General features: G+C 43.3%; 1 protein-coding gene across 6 annotated transcripts in view; it reads right to left on the reverse strand.

The window, feature by feature from the left end:
* Positions 1 to 16,122, reverse strand: part of LMO7 (LIM domain 7) — a 141,772-nt gene that overhangs the window by 85,508 nt on the left and 40,142 nt on the right. For all 6 annotated transcript variants that reach the window (XM_063425890.1, XM_063425884.1, XM_063425895.1 and 3 more), the window contains exon 4: positions 7,709 to 7,778. In XM_063425890.1, coding sequence (XP_063281960.1) covers positions 7,709 to 7,778 — 70 coding nt within the window. The remainder of the gene's footprint in view (positions 1 to 7,708; positions 7,779 to 16,122) is intronic.

A 16,122-nucleotide genomic window follows, 5' to 3' on the forward strand; every position in this document is an offset into this window, starting at 1 on the left:
AGGCTGAAGGAGGGGGGCGGGGCCTGACAGCCAAGATGGCCGGTCATGATTGTTGAGAGCTCCAGCACCGACAAGCAAAATACACTAAATATAAACAAAAGGCACTATGCAAGCTCCACACGGTGCTCGGAGAGAGACATTAGATCGAACGGGGTACAAGTTGATACCTGTCTGGACCCGAAAAGCCGCGCAAACACCTGAACCGGCCATGCGGCCTACTCAAGAGCGGCACCTGATGTCTGGGGGAGGCGGCCGATCCCCCGACTGGGGACACGCTCACAAGCGACAACCCGATCAGCCCTGCGACCCCCCCTATGGACCGGCGGGGGATATCCCGGTCCTCGATGGGGACGAAAAACCCCGTAATAAAGCGTAGAACCCAGCATCTTCGGAGTGCCCCTGGGCCTTCAGTAGGCACAGAACCTAAGCAGACCAGGGTGAGCACGGAGAAGCCAGCCGAGAGCCACACAGACCACGCTGACTACACAGCAAGGCTGGATGCAATCTTCACGGCATTTTGGCATAAGATCGAAAGACGCCTGCAACAACAGGCTGAAAAGGCTAGAACCAGTCCACCAAAGCAAACACGAGGAGGACATAAAATGGCCGCTGCAAAGCAACCCAAGCGCCCACAGCACCAAAGATGTCGTGCAACCTTACACGCGAAGCAGAGATCACAAGCAACTGCTCAGACCCACAAACCTCCTTCTGGGCAGGGAGTCACACGGAACCAAAATCCGACCCACCGTCCTCATACCCGCGGGGGCTTCGGGAGAGCGGAGCCCCGGAGGGCCCACGGTCCCGCCAAAACAGGCCAGGGGACCCGAAGACACAGGGGAGTGACCCCCGTGACAACCCGGGCTGGAGGATCTGAGCGGACCCAGCGCCACCACGCCAACCTTCCAACGCACCCACTGGGATACAAGCTACAGCAGGCCCTTGAACTGGAAGGCAGAAGCCACGCAGAGATAACCCCGGCGTGGCCTGCGAGAGGAGTGGGTTGAACGACCTGGGAAGAAACCGCTAGCCTAGCGGGCAGAGCACAGGGACACTCCATGCACGAGAGAGACTTGAAACACACCACAGGGAGATATGTTCCCACACCCACTAAATGCCGATAAGTGAAACGTGCTCATGCTTTGATATGTGCCCATAGCTGATACTAATGTGCAACCTTTGTTAACTAACATGTTTTGTTTGATTTTACACTGTTCTTTTCTACAACTACAAACTGGGCTACTAATTGAAAGCCTGTATCCTACTTGTATTCTGCAACCTAATATATTCACCACTACCCATATACCACGGGTTCTCAAGCTTGAGTGCCAAATTACCTCTGAACCCACTTATTAGTCATATAGGCATGCTAAACTCCAGCTACTACAATCCCCACACTCTAATAACCGGAATGTTTAACCGGAATGAAGCATAGTTATACCCTTAAATGTTTAGTGTTTGATACTGTTCCAATGCATAAATAACTAAAAATGTGCAAGAAATTTGAATGCCATGTCATTGTCATAAAATGTATGCTAGCATTTGCTTTGTCCCGCTGTCGTGGCGTGGCAAAAGTACTCTGTACACCAACTGCACAATAAAATAAAGAATTAAAAAAAATAAATAAAAAAGGCTGAAGGAGAACGACCTGTACTGGGTTTCCACGCTACTAGACCCCCGGTATAAGCAGCAAGTGGCTGAAATGTTACCAAATTACAACAAGTCGGAAAGGATGCAGCATTTGCAAAATAAATTAAAAAGTATGCTTTACACAGCGTATAAGGGTGATGTCACAGCACGACGGGAATCTAACAGGGGAAGAGGTGAAAGTAATCCTCCTACTCCCACGACCACGCCGGCAAGGACAGGACGCTTTACAGATGTGCTGTTGATGGAGGACATGCGGAGCTTAAGTCCTACGCATCGCCACAGCCCTTCGGGATCCACCCTCAGAGAGCGACTCGACCGACAGGTAGCAGACTACCTCGCCTTAACTGCAGATATCGACACTCTGAGGAGCGATGAACCCATTGACTACTGGGTGTGCAGGCTTGACCTGTGGCCTGAGCTATCACAATTTGCGATAGAACTTCTGGCCTGCCCCGCTTCAAGTGTCCTGTCAGAAAGGACCTTCAGTGCAGCAGGAGGTATTGTCACTGAGAAGAGAAGTTGCCTAGGTCAAAAAAGTCTAGATTACCTCACCTTTATTAAGATGAATGAGGGATGGATCCTGAAGGGAGTGACAGTGGGCGATACATTTGACTAAAAAAGACCTGATGAGATGAGCTGCCTTGGGCTAAACATGGTCCACACGCTGCTGTATTTTAGCTCTGAATGCCGGTTGACTTGCGTGAATTTCCTTGTCCCTGTCAATATTATATAATAGGTAATAGTATTACCATTATTACACAATTAGCCACTATAGGGGAATGAGTATAGTATCCGTTTGTTATTTATAAATGATACAATAAAGACTTTTGTCCATTACTGAATTTACTTTAACAAAGGGTACTAACCACGGTATTAGGAAGCATTACTCTGCTTTCCCTTTCTCCCTCTATTATACACCTATGCTCACTAGGATTTGTAGGTATCACTTTATTATAGTTGTCTAACCTTTTCCTATGCCAGTTTTGGATCTCCTTATTGGCAGATTTTTTTCTTTTTTCAGTTTATTAGCATACCTGGGTACAAGCCCTCGGTGGGGCTGGCACCACCACCTGACCACATTTCCTCGTTTCTTCCACTCATACCGCTTTTTCCATCTTTGAAGGGGTTTGGCAAAACAAGGAAATAGTCCTCTACTCGTAACAGGGATTAAACTGATAAAGAATAGTACTACTTAACACACCTTATAATAACGCAGAGAGAGGCAACGCAGAGAGAGGAGTCTGAAGAAGAGGAGTCAGAGGAGGAAGGTGGCTTTGAGGAGGTGGAAGACCAAACACAGCAGGCGTCTCAGGGGGCTTGTTGTCACCTTTCAGGGACCCTTGGTGTTGTACGTGGTTGGGTGGAGGAAGAGACCTTCAATTACATCAGTGAGGACAAGGAACGGACATGGCTAGCTTGGTATCCAACGCAAATGGGGAGTTTGCGTTGTGCAAATGGACTGTTTGCGGTTGTTTGCGGTGCGTTAAATGGGGAGTTTGGTCTGTCACTGTGAAGCGGGCGTAACCCTTACACTACCTGATCGATACAACATCATACAGTAGGTCCCCCCCCCCTCATTATTTTTATGGCCCCCACCCACTGCTCACGGGTGGGCGGGAGGACAGTAGGTCCCCCCCACATTGTGATTTATGGCCCCCACCCACCGCGCAGGGGTGGGGGCAGGACAGTAGGTCCCCCCCCCCCCCTTATCCTTATTTACCGAATATTCCCCTGTATAACAATGTTTGGCATTTAGTGAATATTCCCTATTCTGCTCTGTGTCAGTGTGTATTAGGGTCTTTGAGAACAGGTGTCAATCCATATCTGCCAAGTGACCCTATGTAGGTGGAACAGTCCCTATTCTGCTCTGTGTCAGTGTGTATTAGGGTCTCTGAGGACAGGTGTCAATCCATATCTGCCAAGTGACCCTATATAGGTGGAATAGTCCCTATTCTGCTCTGTGTCAGTGTGTATCAGGGGCTCTGAGGACAGGTGTCAATCCATATGTCAAGGTGTCAATATGTCATGTCAGGTGTCAATCCATATCCATTGTGATTTAGGAATGTTAGGTGATTTCTGCCCTTTATGGATTAAAACCAGACTCTGCATCAACTGTGTAATTTTCCATGGGAGTTTTGCCATGGATCCCCCTCCGGCATGCCACAGTCCAGGTGTTAGTCCCCTTGAAACAACTTTTCCATCACTATTGTGGCCAGAAAGAGTCCCTGTGGGTTTTAAAATTTGCCTGCCCATATAAGTCTATGGCAGTTCGCGAACGTTTGCGATAGTTCGCGTACCGAAAATGTTATGTTCGCGACATCACTATTAAAGACAATGATCTGTCTGTATCTAGATATGTAATGATAAAACCAGATACAATTAATAGGAACTTGTTCTTACAGGATTTTTTAAAGAAAAGCCAGGCTAAATCAACACCATAAACCACAAGCGGTTTTCTTTTTGGTGTTTTTGTTTTTTGTGCTTTTAGCAGCACTACCATGAAAGGAAGAAATTGATGCACTATACAAAAAAATGCACGTGCTTGTTTTGTTCTCCTCCAATATCATAATAATGATAAAAGTTGAATATATTCTCCTAAAGAAAAGAGTGCCACGTTGATGAATACCCATTTAGGGTTTTGTTGGTTTATTTTGTATTTTGATCTCATTTGTTATCGTAAGCAGATAAATCTTAACAATGCAAGTTATTTATAAAGTCCAGCAATACAGAAAAAAATCCTGAAAGTGGAGCAACTGCCATTGCATTGAAAGTTATTTTCATTTTGTATCACTTAATAAAAGATACCCCAAAATGTTAATTTATATACAACCAGAACATATAGAAGATAGCCCTATATTAATTAAAAAAAAAACAAAAAAAAAAAAAACAATTCAGGGCAGAAAAAAAAAATTATCTGGAAAAACATGAGAGCTATTAAGTAAATGCAAACAATCATTCAGCAACTTCTCAGTCTACAATGTGCAAGGGAGGAGATCAGGCCAAAAAACAATCTGCTTGTGTGTTATCTGTTGCCCAAAGTTTCAGAACTTCCTTCTGCGGACATTACACAGGCACCTTCTACACAATGCTCTTGAGTAAGACGGAACACAATGCTCAGCAAGCACGTTTGTGGAGTCATTTAGCCATTACCAATGTAGAATCCACAAAAAAAAAAAAAATGTAAAATGCCTATGGTTTTAACATACAGCAGACAAGCAACTATGACATTGTAAAAGTATCCTCGAGATATATGCGGTTACCAGAAATGAACATTAGAACATTGTTCTTCCACACTAGCCGTTTGATATGCTTCTCCTTGTATATGTCAATATTATTTGTGTAGATCAATTATGCTTTGTTAAATAACACATTGTATAATTGTAAAGTGCTGCGAAAAATGTTGGTGCTATATAAATACTAAGAATAATAGGATGCAAAGCAATCACTGTATTTCTAACTACATTGCCGAGTACAGAATTTGAAAGCACCTAGCAAGCTGACGCCATGTAAATGTCAATAACAACAATATTAATGTAATCTATGATTCTGCTAGCACAATGCAAATATTACTGTTACAGAAGTTGAACATTGCACTGGCCCAGGTGAGTTGGGCAATTCCTGCCATTAAAGTTTTTCCTCTTTTACATATGAGGTTCCTTTAATGCACAGAATATATTTGAATGCAGGGGAAAGGAGTAATGTTTATCAGACATTGCTGCACGAAGAGGCAGATTTAATTCCTATAATGAAATCTAAAAAAGTGAATTACTGTCTCACGAGTACGATGGAAGGGGAAATGTATTTATTTTTCTTGTCAACTCTAACCCCAGTTGATAAACATCTTTCTGAGTCTGAGCTAATGTATTTATGTTTACAAAAGTAGGACATAATCTGTGTCATATAATGATGGGTTTTGAGCTGTAATAGAAGAGTTTTCAATACCCTAAGTAAGGATAAAGTACACCTAAATAACAATAAATGTAATACATGCACAGTTAAATATTTAAGAATAAAAAAAGAATGGAGTATCTTGTCCAATCTTATTATGTTTAGATTGGGTATATGCATGCTTGTGACTGCATGAGTTGTGAGATGAAGAGATGAATATATAGATGAATATATAGATATTTATCAAATTTCACCGCTAACCTATTTAGTGTAGATAAAAGAGGAACTTTGCTCTATTAAGGTCATTAAGGACATGTGGCTTGGAAATCATATGTTGTAATTGTAGTCATGCTGAACTCATATCGGGAGCTCCATCCATCATTTACCACTTGTGTAAAACTTGGCATAAATGTACTCCAGATAAATTACGGTTTTAGTTTTTTTTATTTTGTCACTTTTGCTAATGTGCATGTGTGAGGGATTAAGAAATTATAGTTTTAGATTACATTTTGAGACATTTTATTGATAATAAAAACCAATTATTAAAAATCTTTGTTTTTTTTGGTGTGTGTTTTACACACAAGCATACTGTTGGGTGGCCTTGAGAAATATATAAACATATTCATGACAGCAGTCACCCTGCAACCACATTTAGTCTCTGTATCAATGGCATCAACAGAAAACTGCAGTCACAGCTTATTTCTTTGGGAAGCCCTTACTTTTCTATTCACACAAAGACCAGACTTTCCATCCTACCCAATTTTCATATCATTGGCGCCTCCTTGAACACCCGCCTATCGGCGTCCCACTTCGCAGGACACCAGAGTTGGCAGGTATGCAAATGGGGTTCTTACATCTGTGGTACTTTTTTTCCTCTTTATTGTAACAGAGAAATACAGTTACAACACAATATCCGTGCAATTGGATTCAATTCTGTTGGCAGTTAGTTATTGGTTAATATAGCAAACCACCAAATGCAGAAGAATTGTGCCAAATGCAGTTATAGTAACGAAAAAGTAGTTTTGGTGTATAGATCATACCCCTGCAGTCTCACCACTTAATTCTCTGCCATTTAGGAGTTAAATCACTTTGTTTATGAACCCTAGTCACACCTCCCTGCATGTTACTTGCCCAGCCTTCCTAAACACTTCCTGTAAAAAGTCATCTAAAAAGTTTATCCTTCCTTTATTGCAAGTTCTGCTTAATTTAGATTTCCTTATCCCCTGTTATGTTAGTTGCTTGCTAGACCCTGCCAGAGCCTTCTGTATGTGATTAGAGTTCAAATTACAGAGCAAGAGATAATTGTTTAAGATAAATTACATCTGATTGAAAGTGAAACCTGTTTTTTTTCATGCAAGCGGTGACAGTCACAGTCAGTGGAGGTGTGGTTGGGGCTGCATAAACAGAAACAAATGTAATTTAACTCCTAAATGGCAGCGAATTGAGCAGTGTAACCGGAGAGGCATGATCTATACACTAAAACTGCTTCATTAAGGTAAAGTTGTTTAGGTGATTATGGTATCCCTTTAAAGAAAATAAAAATAAAAAAGTCAGTATTTAGTGAAGAAACACACAGCTCTGTTAAAGGTAAAACCAATACCAGAATACAGGGCGCCACAATTGGTATTGGTTTTACCTTTAACAGAGCTGTGTGTTTTTCAATTTGAAGTTGGGAGGGACTTTTTAAACAGAGGCTTGCCTGCAGATTGTTTCACAGAAATGTTCTACTACCTTGGTGTGTGTGTGGGGGGGGGGGGGGGGGGGGGGTCACTTTGTATTTCTAACAGGATCATATTTTCAGAAAAAGATATTTCAGAACTAATTCATGATTTTTTTAATTTATTTTTTTACAGTTAGTGTCATTTTATTTTATGGTTTTGTTTTTTTTAAATCAACATGCTTTTACAGTGAAATATTTGATTACTATGAATATAATGCACCTTTTTTCTATTATTGTCCAATAGGAAGAAATAAAATTATATACGAAGCTCAGTTACTTCAGTATGGTTCTATAGGAAAAATACTAAACTATTTATGAAAAGCTAACATTTGCAATGCTGAAAAGAATTTGGTGTAAAGGATGTAACACAGAAATAGTAAGCAGTAGACTCCACTATTCCAAAAGGTAACAAGGTCTCACATGGACATATAAATGGTTGCTATAATTCCTTACCAAGCCAGCAATGGGGGTGGACAAGCGATTGATCTTCTTGATGATTCCAGGTTTGATCTTGTTAATTAAACTGAAAAATACATGGGAGGACAATTAGTGAAAGCCATCTCTAAAATGTGTATACTTTGAAACTTTAAATGCAGCATAGATTTACAATGTGCATAAAAATATTATGAACATAACTAAATTAAGTCAAAATTGAACAATAAGATCATGTCAACAAGCTCTCAAGAAGAAAAGCGTACAAAGATATACAATCCATCTGTTGTATTCTGGAGAATAAAGAAATGCTCTTGTAAGGGAAAGAAATGCACATTTCCAGGGGGCGGAGCCAGCGGCCATGCTAGCAGGACGCAGTTTTACTTGGCTCTGAGCCAACACGCAGGAAAACCGACCAAGAAGCAGGTTATACCGACCCTTATCTTTACTGATCCAGGCTGTAGCCTTCCTCACGACATTGGGGCGGACAAACCTCCCGCAACCGCCGTTATCGGCGATCTCTTGTGGAGGCGACAAGCTGCTCAGTGGCCTGTCATGGAGTCGCCATCCATCGGGCGCTCCCGATCCTCAAGTGAAACATCCTTCCTGGAGGACCGTGACATGGGGCCACAAGCTGGCAAATACCACACAGTCAGCCTGAAGCAAAATCCCCAGAGGGGACAGTTGGATGAGCTCCGCATAAATATTGAGGCCGACATTGGTCAGTTCAGAGATGTGATCAACGGTGTCACAGCTCGCGTCACCAATGCAGAGGTGAATACTGCTGCACATGAGAAACAGATTGAGAAGCTGGAGCAGGGGATGTAGACCCTACACCGCTCCCAGACTGACTCAGGAGCACATAACCACCATGGAAGACAGGGGGTGCTGGAAGAATGTCAGAATGCATGAAACCGTTGAGGCAGCAGAAATACCGCACTTCTTTCACAGATTACTTACCACTTTTCTGTAAAGCAAGCCAAGCTGATGCCTCTTGATGGGTGGTACAGGACACCAAAACAGTCCTCCAGCAACCCTGGGTCAAGCAGTGACATTATAGTCTGATTCCAACAGACCCAAGACAGATTGGCGTTCATGGCGGTAATCCGCAGCAAGCCTCCTCTGCGCTTTGGGGGACACTCCCTGGCCTTTTATCCTGACTTGTCCAGAACCACCCTAGACTGGCGCAGGTCATTGTGGCCACTCACTAAGGAACTTGCAGCTAATAAGCTACAATACAAATGGGGATCATCACATTGCCTGTTGATTACAAGGGACACCGGCACGATCAAAGGCAAGGACGCTTTGGAGATACCATCCACACTGCAAAAGTTGGGGCTATCAGCCACATTCAGTGAGTGGACCACTGCCCTGCCTGCGACTAGACCGACGAACTGGGATCCCTTAGAGGGTCCACCTGCTTGATTGAGCGTCTCCGAGAGGCAATCCTTCAGAGACCTCAATACAGTGACTGGCCTGCCAGCAGTTGTCTCACCCTGTGATTCCTATCAAACTGTTTATAATGCTTTTTGGTTCACGTTTTCAGTTCTACAGTTGATTTAGTTTTTTGTGTTACACACAGTGTTTCCAAATGCACTGTTCGGTGCCTCAATAACCCCCCCCTCACCAACCATGTTCTGGGGAGCTACTTGAAATAATATAACTAATTAATCATTACTCTACAAAATAGTAATAAAAACACAGCCCTGGAGCTTCATGCGTGGAGCAAATGGATTCATTTTTATAACTCTGGAATATAGTTTAAATACGGCTTCCTGAAAATATAACGAATAAAGAAGCAGACCTGGTGGGTCAGAAAAAATTGGGCGCCCCCTTGTGGGGATCTATGCATATGTACAGAGGGTAAAGCGTAACCTTTAATGAATGCTGTATAAAAAGGTATAGTGGCCTATGATGAGATCGCAAATAAGCGATAAACAAAAAGAAAAAAATATATATAAAACAAATATATGGGAGGTTATACTAGAGAAAAATATCACACACACGTTGGATGAGGTGGAGTGTACCCAAATTCAGTTCCCTGGAGGACACTTCAATGATCCCCCCAACGTGAAAAAATAATTCTCAAGTGCACTAGTAACTCGGATTCAGTAATACTGTGTAGCACCCCCCAGTCGGTACCCAAAAGTCGAATCCACCAAACCGGGGTCAATGCGGGTACATGGAGTAGCAAATGGCCTGCGTACTCAGGAGAGGGCTATAGCAATGGGAATAGCTAAACGAGATTTGTATACTAAGTGATAACACACTGTCCAAAATAAATACAGTGTAGCTGAGACAGTGATCTGGTTGTTTATAGCCTAACCTCCAGTGGCAAGGGGAACGGAACTGTGGGAGAGAGAGAATAAAACTGTTCTGAACAAAATTCCCCACCTCAACCCCCTACGTCCCTTCAGCCTTGCTGCCTTGGGGGTGACTGTCTCACAATCCAGACTACTAGTATATCTCGTGGAGTCAAACCTTCATTGCTAACTAAAACTTTGCCTCAAGCAAAGCAATAGAGAAAAACAGAAAAAGGTGTTTAAAAAATGTGATAACTCACTGTCCAGGATATATACACAATGTTGCTGTGACAGTGATCAGGTAATCAGAGCCTAGCCTCCAGTGGCATAGGGAACAGAACTGTGGGAGAGAGAGAATCAACTGTGCTGTGCAGAGTTCCCCACCCCAGCCCCATACGTCCTTTCCCTCTTACTGCCTTTAAGGTGACTATCTCATAAATCAGCTTGCCAGTATCACTCGTGGAAAACACCCTTAATTTCTAACTGAATCTTTGCCGAGAGCAAAGGCACTGGATAACCTCCCTGCCTGCCTGACACGTGTTTCGGCGCCTCTATCTGCGCCTTCTTCGGAGGCTTAGCCAAAATGGTATGCGAGCTCAGGGGGCTCCTTAAATAGCCCATAATCTATGGGCGTGTACTAAAGTGTCCGCGCCAAAAATGGCTGGATTCAGACAAGCCTCTCCCCCTCATGACGTGCTGTGATGTGATTGGGTTATGATAATGAGGCCTGATTAACCCCTCAAGTGCCCACCCCATATCGTAAAGAAAATGGGATCGTGATGGGGGAAATCGTAGGACCAATAGTAGTAACTCCTATGTTAGGATAAACCCAAGGTTCAGTACGGCAATAGGTAAAGTGGCTGCTGTGACTGCTATGAGTCACAGTGTTGCAGCGTGAAGGGAGGGAAAGGTGGACATAACACTACCGTTTGGCCCAGTCACTTACTGGCTAGCGTGAGCCGTTAATAAGTATTATATTAGCGTTGGGACCAGGGCAGTGGTAACCACACGGCGCATCCACTGGAGTAGACAGCCAGGTGGAATTACCGATGACTGTCTATTGGGTTCGTGGATGTCCCTCTCCCTATAATTGCAGATATAGAGTGAATTCACGCATGTAGGGGGGTGCTTGCCTGTATGCGCAGAGGATTAAGATGGACCCCTGATGCTACAGAAAAGGATGAGCATACCAAATGGAAATAATAATAACGATAACTAAAGTATATACAGTCATAATAAAGAAAAAATATGTACATATATGGTTTGATCATAAAATGATGATCTTGGTGTGGTTTATTTGTCAATAAAGGGAGTAAATGTAAATCCCTCATTTAATCCATTGGGGGCCAAAGTTTTAAATCTGTAGATCCAGAAGCACTCTCTTTTGAGCAAAATCTGATCCAAGTCCCCTCCTCTACGGCCTACAGTCACCTTTTCAATACCTGCGAACCTCACTCCTTTGGAATCACCAGAGTGTTGGCTTCTTATGTGTCTTGCCACAGGGGTATCCCTCAGATTTCTCACGGAGTGTATATGCTCCATAATGCGTCTCTTGAAGGGGCGGATTGTTTTGCCCACATACCTGAGACCGCACGTGCATATCAGGAGATATACTATTCCTTTGGTGCAGCAATTAAAAAAATGCTTAACACTGCAGGCTATTTGATCACATGAGTCCTTGAGATGTTTGGAGTCTCTACAGATGTAGCTGCATGCCACACACTTGCCACATTTGTACGTGCCCTGTAAAGATAGCCAGTTGCCCCCGGATTTCCCAGAGGATAAATGGCTTGGTACCAGTGTCTCCTTAAGGTTTTTCCCTCGCCTTGCTGTAAGGGATACATAGGGGGTGACTGCACCTTTGAAGTGGGGATCTTGTGATATCAGTGGCCAAAACCTCCCTAATATCTTTTTCGCCTGATCCCAGCCTGAGTCGAAATTCGCAATACAGCGGATCGGCGCTTGCTCATTGAGAGTCACTTTGTCTTGAAGAAGGTCCGATCTATCGCTGTGTAGGGCCCTCTGGTAAGCCTGCTTCAGACAGCGATTAGGATAACCCCTTTCCTTGAACCTAAGTCTGAGGACTTTGGCCTGAGTAATGAACTCCTCCAGGTTTGAACAGTTCCGCCTGAGTCGGAGATACTGTCCTACAGGAATACCTCTCTTTAATGTAGTCGGGTGATGACTTTCCCATCTCAGCATAGTGTTGGTGGATGTAGGTTTCCTGTATAGGGTTGTTTCAATTGTGTGCTCAGGGGTAGTACTAAATGTGCAGTCAAGGAAGTTCAGGGAAGAGCCTCCTATCTCCATTGTGAACCTCAGATTGAGGTCATTGGAGTTTAGGCTCTCCACAAACAGTGTGAAGAGATCCCTTGTGCCCGTCCAGACCACTAGGACGTCATCTATGTATCTCTTCCACATACCGATGAATTGGGTGTAAGCGCTGTTTGAGTCCCTAAAGACCACATTCTCCTCCCACCACCCCAGGTGCAGGTTGGCATATGATGGAGCACAAGACGTGCCCATAGCTGTTCCCTGCACCTGGTGGTAGTACTGGCCATCAAACAGGAAGAAGTTATGGGACAGGACAAATTGTAGCAAGTCCAGTACGAAGGATGTGTGACGTTGATGTCTGGAGCCACGGGTCTCCAAATAATGCTTAGTGTGTCTTATTCCAAGAGAGTGTGGAATCGAAGAGTACAACGCCTCCACATCCAAGCTGCACAGGATGGCATCTTTAGGAAGGGTAATGGATGCTAGGTATTTGAGGGTATCTTTGGTATCCTTAAGATACGATGGTAGTTTCTCTACGTAGGGACGAAGGATCTTATCAATATAGATGCTTGCTTTACATGTTAGGTTATTGGAGCCGGACACAATGGGTCTACCTGTCAGGTTCTCATACTGTTTGTGAACCTTCGGTAAACAGTAGAAAGTTGACACGGTAGGACATTTTACATAGATAAATGAGTATTCATCCTTCCCCAAAACCCCTTCATCAAAGGCCTTATCCAACAGGCTTTTCAGAAGTGATTGGAATTTGACTGAGGGGTCTGTTGATAGTTTTTTATAAGTGGTAGTGTCTTTCAGTATATTTTGGGTCATTTGTATATACTGTATTTTATTTTGTACCACAATGTTACCCCCCTTGTCTGCTGGCTTAATGATAATGTCTTCATCACCCTGTAGCTCACTAAGGGCCTGCCATTCAAGCCTTGAAAGGTTACTGTGTGGTCGAGGTTCAAGGGAGTCCATCCTGAGATCTTGTATCATCTTACAGGTGGAGTCTACGAACATGTCAATGTTCCTGTACTCTTTGATATTAGGGGTAAACCTACTTTTAGTTCGTAAATCGGTGTAGGGAAGCATCTCGGGGCCATCATTCTCATCAAGTAGGGACACTAGGTCATTCAGGCACTGGTATTCTCTCATACTAAAACCAAGATCCTTAGCTCGTTTCTCTTTCTCTATAAGAAAAAATTTGTGAAGGGCCAAACGTCGCCCAAAGAGGTGAATGTCCTTTATCCATTCAAATTTATTGAATGCGGGGACAGGGACGAAGGATAAACCTCTTGCAAGAATCTGGATCTGGGATTCAGTGAGTGTCTTATCAGAGAGATTGATGACTTTGTTATTAGATTTTAATACCGTTTGCGTGCCCTCCCCCTGTAACGTGTTTGCCTGTATTGTGATTGGGGTTCCCCCTCTCGGGGGTTTTGGCCTAAAAAAGCCACCCCTTTTTTCAAAATACCTCTCGTTTGGGTGGTATTGGGGGGTACTGAACTAGTATTTGAACTATCCGTGTCCGTGTCGGAGGTTTCGTACTCCGAAGTCGAGTATTAGTCAGAGTCTGTGCGTACAGCTTTTCTATTGAACTTCCTGTACACCCTCCCGTTTTTATAGTCCAAATTGTCCCTGATGAATTTTTTGTGTTTACGATTTTTAATGGTATCCTTATATTTGTTTAGGTTATGCTGGAGTTTCAGTTCTTGTGAGTCTTTCTTACCGACTGAAAATATAACGTGTTCAAATTAATTTTATCTAAAGCAAGTACACAATTAATCCACCATGGCAGTTTTTCTTTGAATTAAGAAGATATTGCAGTGAGTGGTTTTGTCTTACAAGAAAGAGTATTGCACCTTCTGAATTCATACATAACTCGAAATGGAAATATGAGAAATAGCACATTTAGGTGTTTTTATCCATGGTAGAAAGGCATCTTTCAAAAATACTTACTAGAACAAAATTACAGTTTTGAATTTGTAGATTAAATTTTTGTGTACATATATATTAATGATAAACACAATGTTGGAATATGGAGATTTAAAACCCCTACCTTAGTGGTGAATTAGCTGTATGAAAGACACTACAATGGGAAGCCCTACAATGCATACATTTTTGAAAAGTAAGGAAGAAGACAATCGAGCATATAATACGAAAGAAAGAAAAAGGAAATCATGCACATAAAAATACAAACCCAAATGCAAGAAAAGAAGAGGGGAAAAAGTGAAGACGCAGAAATTTGGAAGCAGCAAACTCCCAAATAAATTGTCCCATAGCAGGAAAAAACAAGCATCATATATTGTGTTAATCAAGGGCAAGTCTAGCAGATGTGTGACTGAGTTATAATGGGCCTTAATACACTGGGATTCAAAACAGCAGTTGAAAAATCAAGTAATTGGGTTGCAGTGTTTGTCTGGCAAAAACATTAAAGGGATTCTATAGTGTAAGGAATACAAAGTTATATTCCTAACACGTTAGAGCCGTCTCGGGTCCCACTGCCTTGTACAGATTAATAGCCACTAGTGATGTCCCGAATGGTTCGCTGGCGAATAGTTCCTGGCGAACATCGATTGTTCGCGTTCGCCACGGATGGCGAACATATGCGCTGTTCGGTCCGCCCCTATTCGTCATCATTGAGTAAACTTTGACCCTGTACCTCACAGTCAGCAGACACATTCCAGCCAATCAGCAGCAGACCCTCCCTCCCAGACCCTCCCACCTCCTGGACAGCATCCATTTTAGATTCATTGTGAAGCTGCATTCTTAGTGAGAGGAGGGACAGTGTAGCTGCTGCTGATTTGATAGGGAAATCGATAGCTAGGCTAGTGTATTCAGTGTCCAGTACAGTCCTGAAGGACTCAGCTGATCTCTGCTGTAAGGATAGCACCCCAAAAAGCCCTTTTTAGGGCTAGAACATCAGTCTGCTTTTTTTTTTTTTCTGTGTAATGTAATTTCAGTTGCCTGCCTGTCAGCCTGTGTGTCAGGCTCACAGCATATACTGTGCCCACTTGCCCAGTACCACTACTCACTCACTGGTGTCACAATAGCTTGCATTTAAAAAAAACAAAAACTTTTTTGACTGTAATATAATAACAGTCCTTCACGCGTGTGCGTTTCAGGGCCTGCCAGGGCACAGTGTCACACCAGTGCAACTCATATCTGGTGTAACAGTAGTGTACATTTAAAAAAAAAAAATGACTGTAATAGATTGAATAGCAGTTAGTTGTCTGGAAGAGTGTGGCAGGCCTACAGCGTCTACTCTGCCAACTTCTGCCAGTGCACAGTGCCACTCATATCTTTTGTCACAGTAGCTTGCACGCATAGTACCACTAATCGGAAAAAAATGACAGGCAGAGGCATGCCACCCCGCAGGGGCCGTCGTGGTCGTGGTGCGGTGATTCCCTTTGGCCCTAGAATAATGCCCAGTGTTCAGAGGCCACGTACACTGAACTTGGAAAGTTCTGAGGACATGGTTGACTGGCTAACACAGGACACCCAATCTTCTACAGCTTCCGCTCGGAACCTTGACGCACCATCCTCTTCCAGCTTAGCTTCGGGCACCTCTCAAGATACCACTCACCCGCCTGCCGCCACCAACACTAGCACCACAGCCGCTTCACTTGGTATGTCAGAGGAGTTATTTACACATCAGTTGGAAGAAATGAGTGATGCGCAACCATTATTGCCAGAGGATGTAGATGGCAGGGATATGTCTCAGTCAGGCAGCATTACACACGTACGGTGTGATGATGATGTTGTACCCACTGCTGCTTCCTTTGCTGAGTTGACAGATACAAGTGAAGCGGTTGATGATGACGATGCGTCCGTGGATGTCACGTGGGTGCCCGC

The sequence above is a fragment of the Pelobates fuscus genome, chromosome 1 (assembly GCF_036172605.1).
Source record: "Pelobates fuscus isolate aPelFus1 chromosome 1, aPelFus1.pri, whole genome shotgun sequence".
Classification (NCBI taxonomy): Eukaryota; Metazoa; Chordata; class Amphibia; order Anura; family Pelobatidae; genus Pelobates; species Pelobates fuscus.